We start from the raw sequence: 21,464 nt of genomic DNA on the forward strand, positions 1-21,464 counted from the left end.
CCCCCTCCCGGGTATCAGTAAGGGGGGTCCCGGGTTAGAAAACTTTTTTTTGTGCGCTGTGTGTACGTGTGGCGATCCGCCCACCGGATTTATCTGATATTCCGATGGCGGATTGGCGGCCGCCCACGCTAAAGCTCTAAAGGGAGCGGGCCAATTTCCCATCGGAGAGGAATGATAGTCGGCCTTTGATGTGCCGCACCCTCAGTCGGGTTCAACAGCTCTTGTGCGTAAACCTATAAATATTTCGGTTGGACCCGCCAATCCCCGAAAACGAGGGCTGGGTTACCAGACCTCCCGCTGCAAAATTCTTGACGCGGTCTCGCAAAATTCCTTAATGTAAACCTTCCAGATGTTGAAAATTTTCCCGATCTTCAGAGCTTTAGCGTGTCGGATGAAAATTCCACCATCTGGGTGCCAGATAACCACTAGCCAGTACCTTCCCACAAACCAAATTTTTTCTTTGTTTTATGGTCAGTTACTCTTTGAAGCGTTTGTCGAAAGTTATCGCACTGTGGTGGAGGGTGACGTCGATCCCGTGCGGAGTGCATAAGGGCGGGAAAACACGGAACTCGAAAATAAAGACTGGAACGGACGATCGAATAGGTAGGAGAGGATGTGCGTTGATGTTCAATCTAGTCTCAATTTTTGAGTTCCGTGCATTAAAATCAAAACAAAAGAATCCTCGGGATCGGGATGGAGTATGGTGGCCCATAAGTGCCAAGTAATTTTTTATTGAAAAACTCAGAGTAATATTTTTTTTATAAATGAAAATAACTTTAATTTTACAATTTAAATTAACTTTCATTTCAAAATCAATTTAAAAGTAATTTCGTTTTCAAAATGACTTTAAAAACAACTTAAAATACGACCCAGCAAGGCCACACAAATGATTTAAATTTTGTTTTAATTCTCATTTACTTTTCGATATCATTTTAAAAAGCATTTTGTTTTTTTATTTTTAAAATCACTTTTCTCACGTAGCCCATCAGTGCCAAGGACAGCTTTGTCTCCAGACCCCTACAGGCTTAAAAGATTGAAGTTACTATGGTTACTTATTGGTTTGTTTACAGTTCACGGCCCATCAAGGCCAAAACAACTTAGTGCTTAAACCCCAAACATTTTTACAAATGTGTAGGAGAGTATAAAACGATATCCTTTACTCCAGTGTTCTATGGTACCATAAATGAGAGATTTTATGTCCGTCACAGTGCTTTTCCTTTCTATTGTTCATTGTTTGGCTGGTGGGTTGTATTGTCTTGAAAAATTTACTTCTTTTTGCAGACAAAATTATTCATCAAACAATGGGGAACATGAAGAGCCTTTGTTTTGATGTGTAAATAAAGAGTCGAATTTTTTCTTAATATGCAGCATGCGAGCATAAAAGGAAAAATGTTGAGAAGAGAGGAAATACACTTTTTTTCATATAAGAACAATTTAAGAACAGTGGAGAGGCTGAAGTTAGAGAGTTATAGCAAAAAGAATTCCTGGTTGCCCTGGTTTCTAAAATCCTCTAAATAGTAAAGTAAATAGCCAAAACTTGTTTTTTACCTTGGAAAAAATAAGAACAAAATAAGAACAATTCAAGGCTCAAAGTGCCAATAAATTAAGAACAGTCGAGCCTCAGCAAAAATTTACTGGTTCTTATAAAAAAAGAGTGTAATAAGAGGGAAGTTTTATTTACTTCCAACCCCTTTCATGTTGCCGCCATATGCTTTAATATTTTTGGCTCCGAGGAAACCCCAATGTGACCCCCCCCCCTAAAACAAACAACTGGTTCGTTCTATTATCAAAAGAAACTTTATCTGTTGAAATTTACTCATTTCTATGAGTGGCCTCAATGGGCTGTCAGATCAATTCATTTAAAATAATTTAAAATTGATTTTAAAATGAGATGGCCTCGATGGGCTGAGTTGGAAATCGTTTTTGAAAACAAACCCGTTTTTAATTTGAAACGAAAATAGAAAGTAAATCAATTTTGAAATCAAAATTTAGTTCAAAACTTAAATTAAAAGCTATTGCAAAAATGAATGTGAAAAGTAAATTATTTTGAATTTTTTTTATAGAAATGTCAAAACAATTTAACTTGGCTCCCATGGGCCACCATAATGGAGTTTGGTGAGCTGAAAATGTTTTTTTTTGAAATTATTTTGATACCCCCTATTACAGTCAGGGAAATCCCTCAATTGCGGTATATATACTGCAATTGCGGTAGTGGAATTTTCATCGGGGAATCATTTTACCGCAATTGCGGTATCTATTTTCCATTTCAAATAAGTACCGCAATTGCGGTATAACGAACTTTTCATATACCGCAATTGCGGTAAAATAAATACTTAAAACTTGTTATAATACATCAGAACACTTCATTTCCATCATAATAACATAACAATGAAGCGGAGAAGTTGTGCATCAGAAAGTGACTTTTCAAAAGAGTGTAAGTGTATTGTTCACGACAAAACGGTATCATCAGAAAAGGCATGGCATATTGAGACCTCGCGAGTGTTCCGGCCCGTCATTATAGACGAGTTGAAAAAACAAAACCTGCTACCAGAGAGGGCAAATTTCTTGTGCGCTACATGTTACGGGCGATACGGCAAACGACTTTGCCCTATATCCTCTGCGTTCACCCGAACAGACAAGTCCGTCGAACCACTTTCAAATTTCATCCCACCAATAAACCCACCCACTGAACAAGCGTTGAATTCGACTTCACCAACAGTCCAACCTATCGAAACCCCAGATGGTTCATACCCAATCAGTTCCTCAAATTTTTCAATTCGTGATGCACTTTTGCAAATGATCAATGTTTTGATGAATCACTCGTCAGACAACCTCTTGGAAGGAAACGTATTATAACGAAAGAACTATAGAAGCAAAAAAGTTTCCAAAGGTCTTCAAGCAGCTCCAATTAATGGTATTGTCAACAGGCTCTTAATTTAGAAAGGTAATGAGATAATCCCACTTCTTCAAAAGGTTTTCTTCCTTTACAATAAATACTATTATTTCTTAATATATAATATAACTTGAGTTACTTTATGGAAGTCTACCTTCCAACCTCTTGCGTGTGTAAATATTGCTACCTTTATATAAAGATTACCTTAGTTTTTCCCTAGTTTTTTAACCCTTTTGTTAAATTTTTATCACAAGGTTTTATACTGACGAATGGCTTAGAAAGCTCTCTATTATGAGCTCTTTTCATTCTCAGGTTTTTATTCATTGTATATAGTGTTTTAAAAAGTGAAAGAAAGTGAAAGTGTAATTTGTAGAGAAAAGCAACCAAAATCAAATAAAAGAAAACTCTCAACACTAGCCATAGCCAGTTTTTGAAACAGGGATGTAAAATAAAAAATAATGAGGATTCCAAGACTACCATTTGATGGAAATGATTCGATCTCGTGCAATTTCAGGATTAAGAGGTACAAATAATAGAAATATATCATTAATGTATTTCCCATAAAATTTAGCAAAGTTCTAAAGTTGTAATAAAACTATGTCAATGACTATAACATCTTAAAAATATAAATTTATAGGAAAGTTAGATAAAACTAATAAAATTTAGGTAGATTCCTCTCACAATTCGAAGTAAAACCTCCACATTTTACTGGCTTACTATCTATATAGTTTCCAAAGTTGAGAAATTCAAATCTAAAATCTGCTCGAGATCTCAAAATTAATTACACGTTTTTTTTTTTATAAGGAACACGTTTATAAGGAACTCCAGGCTGAAAATGGTTCAAAAAATAAGGAATAGTTAAGGAACTGCTCAGGCTGAGAATAAGTGGATTTGAAAATAATGTACCTTATTGGGACTAATTTGACCAAATTTTGATCTTTCAAGGGGCAAAAAGTTCAAAATTTCCTATGTTGTAAGGAACTCGATAAGGAACTTTGAGACTGAAATTCTCTGTAAAAATAAGGAACTCCAGGCTCAGAGCAAAGTTAAGGTTCCTTATAAAAAAAAAAACGTGTAGTAGTTTTAACTCTGATTATACAGGACCAAACTCTTCACATTATAATGTAAAAATTCTAGAATAATATCATGAAAATAGTGTCAAGTTTTGGCAATTGTCCAGAATTGTCAAGACTTGTCTATGTCACTGGTGAAGACAGCTGTGAAGAAAGTTTTTCATTTCCATTCCCAGCAAACTTTTGAATCGAATACAATCAAATTTCACTTTACTTTCAATCATATGTCAATTTACTTTCCACCATTTTATTAATGAAATATTTTCAAACTAGCGACCAGATAGAGACCACATCGAACAGCCAATAAAAACAATAACAAACAAACAGTTCTTCTTTCCACTGGAATAGGCCAGGAATAAACAAAATAAATTCTTCCTGGTTTCATGCCATATCCAAAAGATATTCGTTGCCATCCCAAAGCATACAAAAAGTACAAGTTCGTCTTCCTTTCAATCATCATTGGATTGCAGCACTTATGGTTCTAGGTAGGATAGGATCTAATCTGATTTGATAATTTTCATTCTCAATGTTTACAGTCTCTGGAATTCTTCAATCCTGTTATGGAAATAACCCAACAACTCTGCTGATGTTGATGCAAAAAAAGGATTTCCATCTTCTTTTCTCCTCCATCCACTGATACTGTTTCTTTTTCGTTCGGTTTCAACTTTTCAAAACAAATGATTTTGGTTCTCTCTCAAAAAAATTTCAAAATTCGAATCACAAAATTCGAATTACAAAATTCGAAAGTTCGAAAATCTATATGAACTTTACCGATCGAAGCAATGCAGCGACTTCTTAAAAAACGAAAAAAGCACACGCGATGGAGTGCAGCTTGTCCAAAGTCACGGCAAAATGAGCTGCGCCGAAGAGAAAATCTTGGACGGACTTTCCCGTCCAAGAACATTCGATTCCACGGCAAAAAGTAACAGACGTTAAATCGCGATAAAAAAGCGGTTTTCGTCTAACAGGCTAGATAACCACCGGATCCGCGCGTTTTTTATTGGACGGCGGAGAGAGAGAATGAGGATTTTAAAGCTCCTCTTACACTCTCATTGCTTGTTTTAATCAGTTTAACTTTCATTTTATCACGTAAGGTGTAGAAAGGCCTTTAAATCTAGCTTTACAAAGCTGATCTTCCACATGGTACAAAAATGTACTTTCGTTTTTGCAATAAACCTCAGAAAAACGAACTCCAAACTGCGAAAAATTATTCTTTTCTGCTATATACCTAGTTTGTCTGTATATTTTACTATTTTAAAGACTACACGAGCAGTTGCAGTAAATAGGTAACCTTATTCTTTGATCCTTTGATCAATTTGATATAAACTACTGATAAAAATGTTTGTGATGTATGTGTTGTCAATGTTTGTGATGTATGTGATTTCACAATTTGTGTAGCCTGGGAATCCAAGCTCATAATTTTAGAAAAAGCAAAAAGTACCTCATCTCACAAGTTCTAAGATTATAGAGGCCCCCCCCCCAGCGGTTTGCGTGATGGCGTGATTGGGACTTTTTTCTTGCGTGATGGTGTGATTAGAGATTTTTGCCGACGCACCGGACTTAACGAACACCGGACACGCAAAAGTCCGGTGTAAAATGAGAATTTTTTTTACCACCGGAGAATCTCTACACCAGACTTAAGGAAGTCGGATGTCCGGTGTCGGAGAAGGCTATTTTTCCCCACCGGACAATGAAAACACACCGGACAAGTCCGGTGTTTCTTAATTTTTGGTTTCATAAATGTCCGGCGTCCAAAATTCCCTGCATGCAACACCGGACTGACACCGGACTTATTGCGTCCGGTGTAGCGAAAGGATACTTTTTGCCACCGGACAAATACACCGGACAGTCCGGTGCGTCGGCAGGGTCCTCGGCGTGATCAAGATTTTGGCGTGATGCGTGATAGGGTAAAAATTTGAGGCGTGATGCCTGATTTGGGCTATTTTTCGCTATTTTTTGCGTGATGACAATTTTTAGCGATTTTCGTGATGTCTGATGGAGAAAATTTTTTTGCGTAATGGCATAATTAGGGGTGCCGCTGGGGGGCCTCATTATAGAGCTTGGTGCACAGGTAAATTATAGTCTGACACATAATGTTATAAACAGTCTGTGTGTGAACGGGCAGGTCCAAAATGCATAAAACAATTTTGTTCAACCACCTTCACTTCAAGAGAGGCCACCATAGAATGAACTTCCTTTTATAGGATGAACCATATTCATGTGGCTTTCAGCCTGCACTCCATCACAGAGCCTATTAATTTGAGATATTTTACTAACTAGCCCAGAGAAAAATTTTAAACCTTTATTATTTGAATGCTTGCCTTTTTAAGAGGCCCCCCCCCCAGCGGCACCCCTTATTACGCCATCACGCAAATTAATTTTCTCCATCACACATCACGAAAATCGCTAAAATTTGTCATCGAAAAATAGTCCAAATCACGCATCACGCCTCAAATTTATGCCCTATCACGCATCACGCCAAAATCTTGATCACGCCATTACGCCAAAAAATCTCTAATCACGCCATCACGCAAGAAAAAAGTCCCAATCACGCCATCATGCAAACCGCTAGGGGGCCTCTTTTAATACTCAAATATAAAAAAATCAAAAAATTTTAACTTGGTCATTAGTCAAAAAAGTCATTAAAATTGATTAGCCTCTGAGATGGAGTGCAAGGCTGAAAGCCACATGAATATGGTTCATCCTATAAAAGGAAGTTCATTCTATGGTGGCAGACTGACGTATTAGGGATTCGCAAAATCGGTGCTTTTTAATGAAATTAACATTCTCAAAAACTATGAGAAATTGCCTAAAATTTGAGCCATAGATGAAAAAATTTGAGCCAAGCCAACCCTGAGAACTAATTTGAAGATCAACTTCCCAAGAAAAAGTTCTACGGGGAGGCGGAACCCACCTAGATCCGCCCAGGAATGAACCCACCTAGATAGGCTATTTCCCGGAAATTTTGCCGGACCTCAAACACTGACCCATTTACATGTGCAGAATTGTTTTTACTTTAGCATATAAACAGTGTTTTTTCCAAGCACCCAAATGCTCTCGTTAATGGTGGCATAACTCAATTCAAATTGAGTTCATTGATAAATTCTATAAATTCATTCAATTTTAACCGTTTTAAAGTGCTAGTTAAGACAAATATATGCTCAGCTTTCTGAATCCCCCACCAGGGCTATAGCCCTGGACCCACAGGGGGGCTCAAGGCGCCCCCAGCCTCTGATATCACAGCTTACGCCTTTGTTAAAAACTCAATTTGAAAGTACAAACGGAGGCATTTGCTTGGTGCTTGGAAAAATCCCTGATAAACAAGACCTTAAAAATTGAAGCGCTGTCTCGGGAATTGAATGATAAATTTTGGTTGGTTGATTTTGGCTGCTGCATGTTTTATTTTGTTTCAAACTTTTGAGTTTTAATTAATTGTCTTGCGAACTTGATTCAGGTAACTCTCATCCTTGTTGTTGCAAATACATCCTGTAGATGACTGATGTTGTTTTTTCTGAAAGCTTGATTTCCTAGTGTGACTAACTGCTTGTGTGGAGGAGAGCAGACTTCTGTTGAACTTTTAAATATAATACGGTTAGAAATATTATAAGGTCTCATTTCAACCAAAAATAGTCGCTCTCCATCGCAGTGTTCGAGCTGTAAAAATCGCAGACTGACGAATTAGGGATTCGAGTAATCGTCACCGAGTGAACAACTCGGCCTTGTGTGGAGAAGAGCAGACTTCTGTTGAACTTTTAAATATTGGAATACGGTTAGAAATATTCTTTGAGGATGATGGTTCATGTATGATAATATGCTTACAGAAAAAACATGTAGATTGACATGTTTTGAAAACAATAAGTGCCCCATAAGAGAGCTGTTCTAGAGATACGAAGATAGTGAGGTCATTTTTTATCAAAAATACAAAGAAGGGAATAAAAATTGTCAAATATTTATAATACTGTATATAATATTTTTGGTGCTATTTTCATTAATTCTTGTTATCATACCCAAAGTGATGCAGGAGATATAATAAGATATGATAAATTTTTCTGTCAGGGCTGAGTCAGTTCAAAGGTGAGATTAATGTTTTCATTTAAAACATGTGTACTTTGTGTACAACATATATTATATAACATACATATAACATAACAAGTATTTTTCAAACATTTTCTTTCTTATTTTACAGTAATTAAATCTGACCTGTGACCTGCCAACCTACCTATCCAGACAAGAGGTAGTCAGTAGTGTATAATTTTTGTCATCTAGATTGCATGGTTTCTGAAAGAATCTTCAAGTTTTTTAAGGATAAAACTCAAAGTTTCCAGGCTGTTTACCTTAGAGAAAAATTCTTGCTGAGCCAGATAAATTTTTAATGAGAAAGTGAAAACTAAAAATCTAATTTTATTCATTTCTTGACGTTTCAGTGTCTTCTTTGCACCATGATCACAAGTACTGTATAGTAAAGAAGAAATTCAAAGTCGAAATAGTTTACCTCAGAGTTTGGCAGATCTGCAATTTGCTATTTGCAAATATACATTTTTTTTCAGAAAAAAATTAATAATACAGTTATCAAAATGCTCATCAAAAAGGTACGAAAAGAGCATTTATATGGAGTTGCACCATGTCTGTCAGCTATTTTATCAATGCGAAGAAAAATTTATAAAGCCTATGTAAATGAAAAGTTTCAAAAACAACTACCAGCAAGGTAAGAAAGAAAAATCTTTATACTAGTAGAGGGCCAGAAGTTCAAAAACATACCGACGTCCATTACGATCAAGACAATATTTGACGTCAAATTACAGTAGAGCTGACTGTTAGTTGGTCTTCAAGCGGCTGTATTCCTTTGTGTGTTCTAGTCTAGAATTTTATTTTATTACAAATCAAATCATATCAAAGAGTGGAAAAAGAGAGCAGACGAGATGAATAAAGCCAGATCGAATGACGATGATTTTAAATGGATTATTATTATATTTTAAAAATAATTTTTGTAATGAACGTTTTAGAGGCCCTTGTGCTTGAACTGTAATTCTCTATGATAATGTTTCATAGAGGTCAATAAACCTTTGAAAAAAATTGCTATAAAATAAAATAAAATTAAATATTTCTTTGGAATAGATTAAAAATGGCTAGGTCGTAAAAAAGATGTCACGGAACCCCAGACTTGGCCCCCTACTATACTCCATTTTCCAGCATTTTGCAGAAATATCACTTTAAAATGCGGAATACAAAATGACCAGAAGACAAAATGACCAGAAGACAAGTTCAACAAATTAGTCTCTACTTGTGCTAATTGCTTGGAGTAAAAATTACTGTATTCTTTATACAATCCTTTCCGGTTCACATTTAAACTTGTTGACAATTTTTCCTCCTATTTAGGCAAGATTTTGTGAAAGTTATGGAAGAGATGAGAAGCAAAGACATTAAAGTTGTTTACAAAAGCAAAGATCTAATGAATCGAATCAGTGGCAACCAACTACACCAAGTAATCAATCAATGTAAAATCATCCCATAGAACTGACATCAAAAGATGTAGTATTGTAGCTCTGTACTATGATTTTTTAATGAAAACGTCTTTTGAAAGTTAATCTCATAACAGATCATTCATTCTTCACATACCACGTTCCGCTCTAAAGGAATTTGACGAATGTGAAGATCTGACTTAGTTGTTCAGCCATTCAAAACCCCGTACTATTTGCTTGAAAACGAAAGTGAAAGCGACTGGGTTCTAATGTTTTGTTTACGATTGGTGCTTGATTTCGGTGCAATTGTTTCTTCTAGCCAATCATTTGCTCAAAAGTGCCTTTAATAAATATTCATCCCAAATCTGGATGAAAAAGATGAAAGCGGCGCTCAAAACTTACGAGCCATGACCTGATGAGTAAATATATGTCAGCGTGGATTAAACTATTTTGCCTTTGCCATCAGATGTCATTCAGAAATCCAATTTGTTTTTCAACAAACACCAAATTAAATAAAGTGAATTTAAATGAATCGTCCGCCTCAAAAAGCCTTCTTGCAACTCTTGATGAACTAATTCTATATTTATAGAAAAAAATAATATTATGATTTTTATCGGATTTCATTTTCTGTTTTTTCTTTATTTTAGAGTATCATTTTGTCAACAAGTACATTGAATTACAAGCAGCTGACAAAGAAAGAGATGCAAGTAAATTTTTCAATGAATTCTTATTTCCAAATTGTCCATTGCCACATTTGAAAAGATTCTTATGACGTGCACACAAAACATAAATATGTTGCGCTTCAAATTTTGTCTGATTATAGAAGTTTTAAAATTCAATAATCTACTTTTTTTTATCTATTCTAGAAAACCATCTTCAGATAAAAGTTTTTGGCTTGCCCTTGACCGAGTTCAAGTAAGTTCATGTAATACACTCACTAAAAGCATATCAATTAGAAAACTTAAAATGTAGAAGCATCAAATTAATAGAACAGAAAAATGAAGCGACTACTTATATGTAAAACTTTCGTCATCTTTCGTGACTTCATCAGCATATCAATTATATACATAACATTAAATTTTGGAAACACTCTGAAACACTGAAACTATTAATCTGCTTAAAATTTCATTGAAGGATCCAATGAATCTTGGAGCCATCATCAGAACTGCTTCATATTTCGGAGTTGAAAAATTGATTGTCACAGAAAAGAATAGGTCAGTCCTTTTGCGTCCGCAAGTACTTTGTTTTTCCCCCATATTGTATAACAGAATGTTGTCAGGCCTATGATAAGTAGAAGACAATATGTACAACCTCTGCTCGTTTTAATTGGAAAATTCAGAAAAAGTTTGATAAAAAAAATTGATGACCTGGTCTCTTTGTTTGCTTTGTTGTTTTTGTTCAACAGGCTCCGCTATCAAAATTTCAAAAAATAAAAAAACACTCCTCTTTCGCTAGCCTATCTCTATACCAACAAGCGATTTTTTTATCACTCTGTTGTTGTTGGAACGGTGTCGAGGAAAAATCCGTGGTCGTCTGGTACAGGCAACACTTTTGCATACAAACTGCTGGATTATTTACTGTATTCGTGTGTTTTAGTTGCGCTCTATCACCGGTGGTCAGCAAAGCAAGTTCAGGTGCAATGGAATGGAATCCTGTCCATGCGACACCATCTATGAAAAACTTTCTGAAAGTATGTATGATGAAAAGTTCTTTCATGTTTTGACTTTCAGCTGCTTAAACTATACTTAATGAATATAGCTGATGAAAACTAAAAGTCTTTCGCTTATGACACTACAATATTCTGACAAAAACAGCTTTGATTACCTTGTTAGCAGTTTTGAAAAAACTTAAAATCCCTCTAACAGACTTCAAATTATGGCATGTTCAAATACATCTTTTGTTGACTCACAGTAACATGATTCAGGCTTTTCTGTGCATTATAATACTTTTCATTCATTTATTTATTCTAGACAGCAGTTTCAAATGGGTTTATGATATACGGCACCCAATGTTCAGATAAGGACAGTGAAAGCCGAATCATAAATTGCCAAGCTGTTCGATTAGATAAACCTTGCATTCTAGTTTTAGGTAAGTTTACATGAAATCTTTAATCTCCCAAAGTGTAGGCTAAAATTCCAAAATTTTCTCAAATTTTCTACTTTTTACCCAAATTTTCCAAAAATAGGCACCCTACGAGGGACTGATTTTTCTATTTTGGTGTTTTTGACCCTAACTGGGACTCGTGGAGGTTAAAAAAGGGTACCCTAACCAGCGGGGTATTCCCGTAGCCCATTTTTCCCTAGTACCCCCCCCCCCGGGTATAAAGTGCTTCCCCGATTTCAATTTGCGTAGGGTTAAAGAGGGGTGACGTTTTGAGTTTTTAGTATAACTTCAGATAAAGTAGGGTGAGTATTAAAATTAGAATTTTTCATAACCTTACCAAAAAGCTGCAAATTTTCTCCCTGAAGAAATTTCTTCAATTCAAATTATTTTTTCATCTAATCAAATATCTGAAATAATTGCTCATCTGACGTTTAAATAGATATCAATTTTTGCAAAAATGTACGGATTTTAAAATTTATTTCCTTGAGGTTGTGAATCCCGATGTAAAAATTGGTGTAAAAATTTTATCGGTTTAATTTTCGTGAAATTTAATTTTACTAATGAGCCTAAAATCAGTAAAAAATGACCCTGAAATGTTCAGTGAAAACGCCAACTTTGTCACAAATGACAAGTTACTGTAAAGGTTTACTAAAAACGAAAATCTGTTCTTAAAATTTTCCCCATTTTGCGATTTTCGTTTTCGCTAAAAAGGCAAACATTCGCGAAATAACGAAATGAATCCGATTGAACTATAATGTTATACATGTTTTTTTTATAAGCAAGTGTATGGTCCCCTTGGTCAGGCTCGAGTATGCTTAAGTTCTCAAAGCATCCAAGCATAGTTTATGCTTATTATATGCTTATGAATCATGCTTATGATTCACCCCGAGCCAAGTTTTAAGTGAAATTTCAGAAATATATCTTAAAGATTTGTCCAGATTTTGGGAGCAGTGGAATGTAGCTAGCCGTGGAATTTCTTTTTTTACTTGACCTCTACCAAACCTTTTTAAACAGCAACAACTGCTTCGCCTCGAAAATTGTTGTCAATTTTTTTTTGCCATTTTCCCCGTGGGCACGGAAAGGGATAATGGTTGAAATACTTTGAAACTTCACCAATCGGCATTGATTTATCTAAGGTAATGAAGGTAGTGGATTAGATGAAGAAACGGAATCAATGTGTCACCATTTGATCAACATTCAATCTTCAGCAAATACACCAAACACTTTGGACTCTCTAAACGTCTCTGTTGCTGCCGGTATGTTAAAGAACGATCATTGTTACCGTATAACTTCGAATAAACGCCCTCTCGAATAAACGCCACTCCAATAATCCAAAAAAAAAGAACGCCAGGGGAGTTTATGCGAAGTAATATGGACTGGAGTCGCTTAATGTGTGTAATACAGTAGTATAGGCGTTATACCGGGTGCGCCACAAAAAAGTTTCTCTCTTTAAAACTAATTTTCTCGAAATCTAAAAATTTTAAAAGAACCATTCCTACTCCATTGGAACGAAGAAGGATAGACTTGAATTTTGATGGGTCATTGAATGAATTCGGTACATTAGATCGAAAGTTATGCTCAATTGAACAAAAAAGTTACTTTCTGAAAGTGCTTAAAAACGTTAAAAATTGACCTATCAAATTAAACAGAAGCATGATTACACGATGCACCAGTTTTTTTGCTTCAGCCATCAAAAATGATAATTAGCTGTCTAAATGACCTTTGGTTGTATAAAGGAGGGTTGAATTACATTAAAAGGAAGAAAATTCGTCGAAAAAAGCCAAAAAATCTGGTAAAATTCATAAAAATATATCAAATATAGGTTTCGAGGTACATCCAGCCTTACATAGACTTTATCCAGTCTAGAACCAAAAATCTGTGAAAAATTTGGGTAAAAAGTAAATTAAAATGATTTTGATGAAGATTTAAAACCCTTTCGACCCATCAGTTTCAAAATTTATTTGTTTAATTACTGAAAAATGCTCTTGATCGTGTAAAGGCTATTGCGATTGCCAAATTTAAAATAAAAATTTGATAGGTCGATTTGTAACGTTTTCGGGCACTTTCTGAAAGTAACTTTTTTATTCAATTGAGCATAACTTTTGATCTAAAGAACCGAATTAGATAAATGACCCATCAAAATTTAAGTTTATATTTCTTCTTTCCAATGGAATAGGCATGGTTCTTTTAAAAAATTTATATTTCAAGCAAATCAGTTTCAAAGAGAGAAACTTTTTTGTGGCGCACCCGGTATGATAATAGGATTATTGTTACGGGATGTCTAAAATTGTTCCCTCCATCACTTTTTTCTTTATTTCTATACATATGTTTGAATTAGTCTCTAGCTTGCTACAATGATCAGTTCATATGAACAAAAACGGAGAGTATTTTGAGCGTTTTTTTTTGTGTTACATTTTTATGCCTTAAAGATTTAGACTGCTTTACCTGAAATTTATTGATATTTTAGCTCATATTTAATTCTGCTTAATTCCGTTAATTGGTCAAACAAATTGATTTGACGAATTTGAAAGTTCCAATAGCTACAATACACGTTTTTTTATAAGAACTTCCAAAATTTTTAAAGCCTTAAGATATCCTTACCTTTTTGAGTTTTAAGCCTCAAACTTATAATTTGTCAAATTTGATCATAAGAACATCCCATAAACTACCATGTCTTCTTTTTTCTAACCAGGCATATTGTTGCATGCACTTTCATCCAATAGAAAGATTGGTGCCGAAAATCCTGTGTGAAGTGAATTGTTTGGGTTGTTTTGGTACTGAAGAGGATCAAGGTGTGATTTATAGTAAGTGTGTGACCATTGTCTTTCTTAATAATTTCATTTCAAAAGTAACGGTTGCATTTTCCCGAATATTTTTGGCCATTTTTGTAAGATAGTAATTTTGTCCATATCCTAGGATAGTCTGTCTATTGAACTAAATTTATCGACATTATCGCCGACATTATCGCCGCCTCGGATCAATGAATTAAAAGATAATAAACCAGCTGCGCTAGAAGCTCCGGCTTAAGAGATTAAAAGATGTGAAAGATGAGCTTGTTGAGTTAGTTGTGTTAGAACGTTGCCCACAAACTACTAATAAGAACAGATCAGAAAGCAAATTAATAATTATATTGCAGAGCGAGTATGAGAAATATTAATCTTAACAAATAAATAAACCAGCTGGAAGTTTAGCTCTTCTAAGTGATTACACATGCACTTTCTAAAGAACCAAAGCAACCCCCGCCCACTCATCCGCGACTAAAAAGTTCAAAATTGGAGCTAAAGGAGATAAACATTTAGAAGTTAATATTTCCATGTTCTTATAAATTAATTTTTTTCTAAACTTGCCAATAGAGAAGCCATGATGCACTGTTGATTTGATTGTCCTGATAAAATTTCGGGGAGAAGAATAGCCTAAATTAGAGGCCACGGCTTTTAGCTAAGCCATTATTTTTTCTGTTGGGATAATATACTTGAAGGAGAGTAGGATAAACCAAATAAAATGGTACAATAGTGTGTATGTAATAAATAGTGGTATATTTGGAAAAAACCTGTTTCGGGTTTGAAAAATCTTCAAAAGGAACGGTCGCCCCAGCCAATGAAATTACGACCAAGTTCAAAAAAATATCATTTTCAGTTATAACACTGTGAAAATTTCTCCAATCTTGTTCAAATTTATACAGGAATTGTGTTTTAGTATCCTTTACTGAATTCTCATAGTGATATGTTTGTAAAAAATCTATGTTGGGTTTGAAAAATCTTCAAAGGTAAGGAACGGTCGCCCCAGCCAATGAAATTACGACAAAGTCCAAAAAATATCATTTTCAGTTATAACACTGTGAAAATTTCTTCAATCTTGTTCAAATTTATATAGGAATTGTGTTTTAATATCCTTTACTGAATTCTCATAGTGGCATGTTTGTAAAAAATCTATGTTGGGTTTGAAAAATCTTCAAAGGTAAGGAACGGTCGCCCCAGCCAATGAAATTACGACAAAGTCTAAAAAATATCATTTTCAGCTATAGCCCTGTGAAAGTTTCTTTGATCTTGTTCAAATTTACACAGGAATTGTGTTTTAGTATCCTTTATACTGAATCCTCATAGTGATATGTTTGTAAAAAATCTGTGTCGGGTTTGAAAATCAAAAGGAACGGTTGCCAGACGCGATGAAATTACGACAAAGTCCAAAAACGATCATTTTCAGCCATAACACTGTGAAAATTTCTCCAATCTTGTTCAAATTTACATATGAATTGTGTTTTAGTATCCTCTACTGAAATCTCATAGTGATATGTTTGTAAAAAATCTGTGTCGGGTTTGAAAAATCAAAAGGAACGGTCGCCAGTCAACAATGACAAATACAAAACAGGATCATTTTCAGCCATACACATAACACCACAAAAACTTATATACAGAGCGTTTTCAAATTTTCACTGTAATGTTGTAATTTTAGTATTCTCTTTTGAATTCCAATGGATGTGCGTTTGAAAGTTTCATTGTCAAGTTACAGAGTTTTATGCATCTAGAACTTAGTTAGAAGTTAGCCATATACTTTAATCGTAGAAATTTTAGCGAGACTAATTTTAGCGTTTTAGCGAGTTTTCCCTATTTTCGCTAAAATAAATCTCGCTAAAACACACCGAATTGCCAGATCGCTAAAATTTATCCACGCGAAATTTCTGGTTATATTGCCTTGACACATTTTTATCAATAGAAAGGGTTTTAGTGCAAAGAAATGCTAGAAAACGAAAGCAATCAATAATGTAATACGAGTATTCGCTAAAATTAATCCACGCGAAATTTTTTGAAATCGTGATTCGCTAAAATAAATCCAAAAAAAATCAAGATTTTCCTGACTCGCTAATATGCGCTAAAATTAGTCTCGCTAAAATTTCTACGATTAAAGTACAAGATTTAAGCACTCGATCAGCTGACAATTCATGGCCAAAATTTCTCCAAAGTCTTTCCACATTGTTAGAGAGCCAATATGCATCAAACTTCTCATAAATCATGTCCAAAACATCATGAATAATGATGAAAATGATCAATTTTTCACTGAGATTTGCCAGTATTTGCTACACAGTCAGCTAGTCCACTTTCGGCAGCCATCTTTTTCTTAAATACTTTCGGCCAATCAATTCACAATATTATCAGAATCCAGATAATCCGTTTTTGTTAAATCGGAATAGATCATCGGATTAGATAAACAAAAAAAATGTCTTGACCGTTGTTGTCGGAAGAGAGAATTAAAGGCTCCTAGGCCGGAGCAATTAATGATATTATGTTGAAACATGCTAATCCGGACATATTTTTAAACATCTTTGACGTCAAAGTTTGGCCAGGGAAAGATTTTTCATTGTCCGGCTGAAATTGACTGGAAATTTTAGTCACTTTTCCAAAGAATTATTTATTCACTTACATTACATTGACCTATTTCTATTTTATTTTTGGCTGGAATTTGCTTGCTTTGATTTAGTTGTAGCCTGAGAACAAATGTTCATTGTAAATTCATTACCAGTCGCCTATAAAGCCAGCCGCGCCGCTAAGTTGATAGGTGTATTTTATTCATATGTTTCGGGTATGACTCGGACTATCAAGTGAAGTTAATTATCGTCATTGAATTTTATATTTGGGAGATATCTTACTCTGCCATGCACAGTATATAAAGTTGATTGGTTTCATGATATCATTATATACCCGGGAGGAAAGGATAGTTAGGTAAAAGTAGGTAATGGGGGTATGTGTGGACAGTAGGGATCAGTTTTTTCACCTTCCACAAATAAGCTTTTGAGCAAAACAAACAAACAAAATAATCGCATCAAAATCAACCTTCAATCATATACATAAACAATGGCGTTGTGGGAAAACTTTTCTGGAGGGGCCAAAGTCGATTTTTTTAGAATCAATGGCGCCCCTAATTTTCGAAAGTGACGCAAACAATACCATGGTTGGGGCCGACTAGAAACTTTTTGAAAATCGACTGCTAAGATACTCTTAAGTCACTAAACAAAAATAGACAAATCTAACACTTGATAGAGTGGAGAGAAAGTTAAAGAAAGAGTGTAATGCGAGCGAAGCGAGCGAAACAATAGATGTTTTATGATGTCAATATTGTTGTCAGCAAATTGGTCTTAGGGTGCAGTTAGATTTTCATTTAATAATGCTATATTGTAGTATTGTACACAAAAAAACTTGTAATTTAGCTAGATTGTAAAGAAGTAACTTATAAATTTTATTGCGAGCGAAGCGAGCAAAAAAAATCCCAAGTTGTTTAAAATTATTTTAGTAAAAATGATCTTGGGCGCAATTAAAGGCGCATAGAGTATGATTTTTAAGATTGGGGCGTTTAAAAAAATCTCTTTTTGCGCCCCTTGCTCTTTTTATTTCCAAACGAAAGGCAACAACTAGGTCAGATCGTCACATTCGCCATATCCCTTTAGACCAGAGCGTGGTATGCGCAGAATAGATGCTTCGTAATGCCTCAAAAAAGGGGTCCGACCCTAACATATCTCCAAACCTACGATCCCAGTCATAATATTTGAGAAAAAAGGGAAATTCCCAAGAAATCTTATAGCCACAAACGATTTGGAAGCGTTCTAAATTAGGTTGAACGGGTAGAGTTTCAACTCTGAACATGAAACTTAAAATCTGAGGATCCAAAAGTTCAAAAATGGTCCAATAGGGCTCAGTATATGTATAGTCGGGAAGTCCTTAAACCCCAACCAAATTGAAATATTCGATTAAATTTAACAAATAGCCCAAAGCGACTTTCTCACCTGAGCTTTAAGATGCTAAAAACGAAGAATTAACCAAAATTCTCGATATATTTTGACCTATATATTTAACCTAGTACCCCCGGGATAATATATGATCATGATGAAATTTTGCTACCAACGCAAAATTTTTGCAATCGGTAAAAATAAATTTTTATGATGTATATATGTCGCTAAATAAGGAAATACATGTGTTGCCATGGTAACAAATTTCCTTTACAGCAACATAGAATGAGAAAAAAAAGATTTTTTTTCTTTATTTCGTCAGAAAGTTACAATCATAACACTTGAAATGAAAATATACTTGCCTGGATGAAATTTTAATTACGTTCACACCGATCTTTATAAAGTTGAAGGCTTTTTCCTCTCTTGTCTTTTTCTCCGGGTTGCAATGTTTGAAATACAAAGCAACTTTCTCTTATTAGCGCTAACTCTGAAGAAAGAATATAGCTCTAACTTTCTTTTAACTTTGCTTTTGTCATTCAATTTTGTGCTTTTCGGGGCAGACCGTAGCCCGTAAAGAGAATGTGTTATGAGGCGATCCGGAAACGTATCGAGAGACGTAAGTCAATGCCGTACTTAAGGTAGAAAGTTCTTAAGGCTAACTATCCATAAGTCATCTCAACAATCCAAACGCATTTCTGAGCACTGATTGGTTTATTCGTCTCAACCACATCATAATTTTGTGATTATCAACCAATCAATGGATTGTTGAGCAGACTTTTGGATAGTTAGCGGTAATTATGGTAGGTGGTACTTCATATCTTCCATCGTTTGAGCGTAAAACTCATACTCTTCGGGATATGAGCACTGCTCTTGTTTTGCATATTTGATTTCGTTGGATACATCGCAAGCGCACCGAGGTTTTGATGAAACAATGAGAGTTTCTAAACCTAAGCCAATCAGCTGTGCTTTAAACATTTTTATTTTAAGCATCTATTGATAAACTCCTTTTGCTGGAAATTTCTATCTATCATGTTTAATCATATTAAAAAGCGAATTCCCGGTTGGGGTCACTAGTGACCGCTAATAGCTGTGTCAATATAGACTAAGACTAAGGCCTAACAGCCTGGAGCTGTCTGAGCTGTTAAGTAGCACAGTAAACCGAAAGTAGAGATACCTTATCGGGAAAAACTACGTCGGGGAAAAGTGACGAAATTTCGGCCAAGTGACGAATATTTTTCCCCGACGAAAATTTTCCCCGGCCTTAATGCGTTTACCAAAACCAGCAAGTGACGAATATTTTTCCCCGACAAAGTTTTCCCCGACGAAGTTTTCCCCGATAAGGTACTTTTGAATTTTTTCTCATTTTCCAATAGTGTCCAACCTAAAATTTAGTGCGATCATTCTATTTCATGCAGAACAAACGAGATTCAAGATACCTAAACATAGAGATTAAATTAAATTTTCAGATAAATTCTGATAGATTAAGTCAGTTTCACTCAGTTTCACTTCTTTTGTTGCAAAACTTTGATCATTAACACGGTTCTAGGGTCGACAGGTAAATTTCACAGTCATTCTGATTTTGTCATCTTCAGGCAAATCGAAAGTATATCCTTCCTCCCGCGCCCCTCCGCCATCAACGCAACTTGTACACCATCAGGGGCGGCCTGACCATTCCGTTGATCGCATGTTAGACATACTCGACCGCATGAATAAGCGTTCCCAGCGTGATGACGAGGATTTACCACAACTACCAAGACGCCTCCCGCCCATGGCCGCCATCCATCATCAACAACCACCGCCACATGCCAGTATAGCAAACGGTATCCCCTTACAAGCTGAACCGCCCTTAAACGCGTCATTTCTTGAAGATGCTATCTACTAATGGATATAGTTTGAAATTTTTATTATGATGTTTATGTTTACATTCGAGAAATGGCTTTGTATAATCTTGTACAATAACGAATACTTTTGAGTGGTTCTTGCGCCCAATTGAGACGTTCTCGTTCTCGTGGTTGGGTTTCATGCACAAAAATGGGACCGTTGGAAAGAAATTGATGACCAAATGACATTTAGATAATCAATCTTTAAAAAAGGATTTTTGTAGAGTCTTATATTATATCAATTCGAAAATTTAGAGTGAAACTTAATCTCAGACTATTTGAATATTGGCGTGTCCAGAACAGAAACAAAATTTGATAAGAGATAATAACCACAAATTTATAAAGCACGAAGGGCTAGATGTCGTGCTTTAAGCGATCACAGCCAAAAAAAAAGTGAACATCGTAGGAAATATAGTTTCTTATCGGTAAAGCGATAAAATTCTATTGTAAGGCGAAAATAAAAAAAGTTTTTCTGACCCGGCCGCAGACTATGGGTTCATCTATATGGTTCATCATAAAGAAAATTAAGTTTGCCGTTCAAGCTATCAAACGCCATTTAGTAAGATATTCCCGCTTGTAAATCAAGTTTTGTTCGTTAGTAGTTGATATATTACTATTCAGGGCTTACTGTATACTGTTTTTACATAAAAGTTTTCTTTAAAGTTCTATTTCAATAATCTTAAGTTATCAAAAATAGCAAAAAAATTTCCCTGCCGGCCGCATGAGAGCTTTTTTCCTTCACCTGCATCCCTGAAACACTACATTTTTTTATTTTCGCCTAAGCGCAAAACACCGATCGTCGAGTTAGCCATAAGAAATCGTTGAGTTAGCCAAAAGAACACACACCCCTGTATCCCCGGGGAGGGGGGGTGGTACTTAGGCAAAAATGGATGATGGGTATGTGCGGACGGTAAGGGTCGGCTTTTTCACCTTTCAAAGTCTCTCTAAGGTTCGGAAAAATCAGAAAGTTTTAAATTAGTCTCTCTACTAAGGGTCGGAAAATTCAAGATTTTTAGGAAATTTTTGGATTACCAGAGAAAAAATTGTAATAAAGTCTCTCTAAGGGTATGATTTTTTTCAAAAATCGAAAAAAAAAAAATTCAAAAAGTCTCTCTAAGGGTCACCTTTTCAGCAAAAATCAGTCTCTCTAAGGGTCGGTTTTCGAGGGTCCCGTCCACACATACCCCTCATTCGCCAACCCTAGTACCCCGCCCCCGGGCCTGTATCATAGACCCGTTGTCACTAGGCTTCTGCTCATCCTCTAGCGAAAAAATTTTCTTATAGAAGTATATAGACTGGAGTCGTTTATAATGCATGTAATACTAATAATACCAATAC

General features: G+C 35.3%; 1 protein-coding gene across 2 annotated transcripts; it reads left to right on the forward strand.

Moving 5' to 3' along the window:
- The first annotated feature begins 2,429 nt into the window (after window positions 1-2,429).
- LOC136802469 (rRNA methyltransferase 1, mitochondrial-like) lies at window positions 2,430-20,393 on the forward strand. 2 transcript variants are annotated; one of them, XM_067059201.1, is made up of 10 exons: window positions 2,430-2,944; window positions 9,343-9,448; window positions 10,073-10,128; window positions 10,292-10,340; window positions 10,560-10,639; window positions 11,022-11,115; window positions 11,396-11,513; window positions 12,665-12,784; window positions 14,221-14,332; window positions 19,839-20,393. In XM_067059201.1, exons 2-9 carry the CDS (start codon window positions 9,362-9,364, stop codon window positions 14,277-14,279), a joined length of 663 nt encoding a protein of 220 aa, XP_066915302.1. In that variant the 5' UTR covers window positions 2,430-2,944; window positions 9,343-9,361; the 3' UTR covers window positions 14,280-14,332; window positions 19,839-20,393. The 2 variants fall into 2 exon arrangements, with proteins under 2 accessions (XP_066915302.1, XP_066915301.1); XM_067059200.1 differs by lacking the exon at window positions 2,430-2,944 and adding an exon at window positions 8,483-8,671.
- Window positions 20,394-21,464: the final 1,071 nt, after the last annotated feature.

Source organism: Clytia hemisphaerica, unplaced genomic scaffold (genome assembly GCF_902728285.1).
Source record: "Clytia hemisphaerica strain Z4C2 unplaced genomic scaffold, Clytia hemisphaerica genome assembly, whole genome shotgun sequence".
In the NCBI taxonomy this organism is placed as follows: domain Eukaryota; kingdom Metazoa; phylum Cnidaria; class Hydrozoa; order Leptothecata; family Clytiidae; genus Clytia; species Clytia hemisphaerica.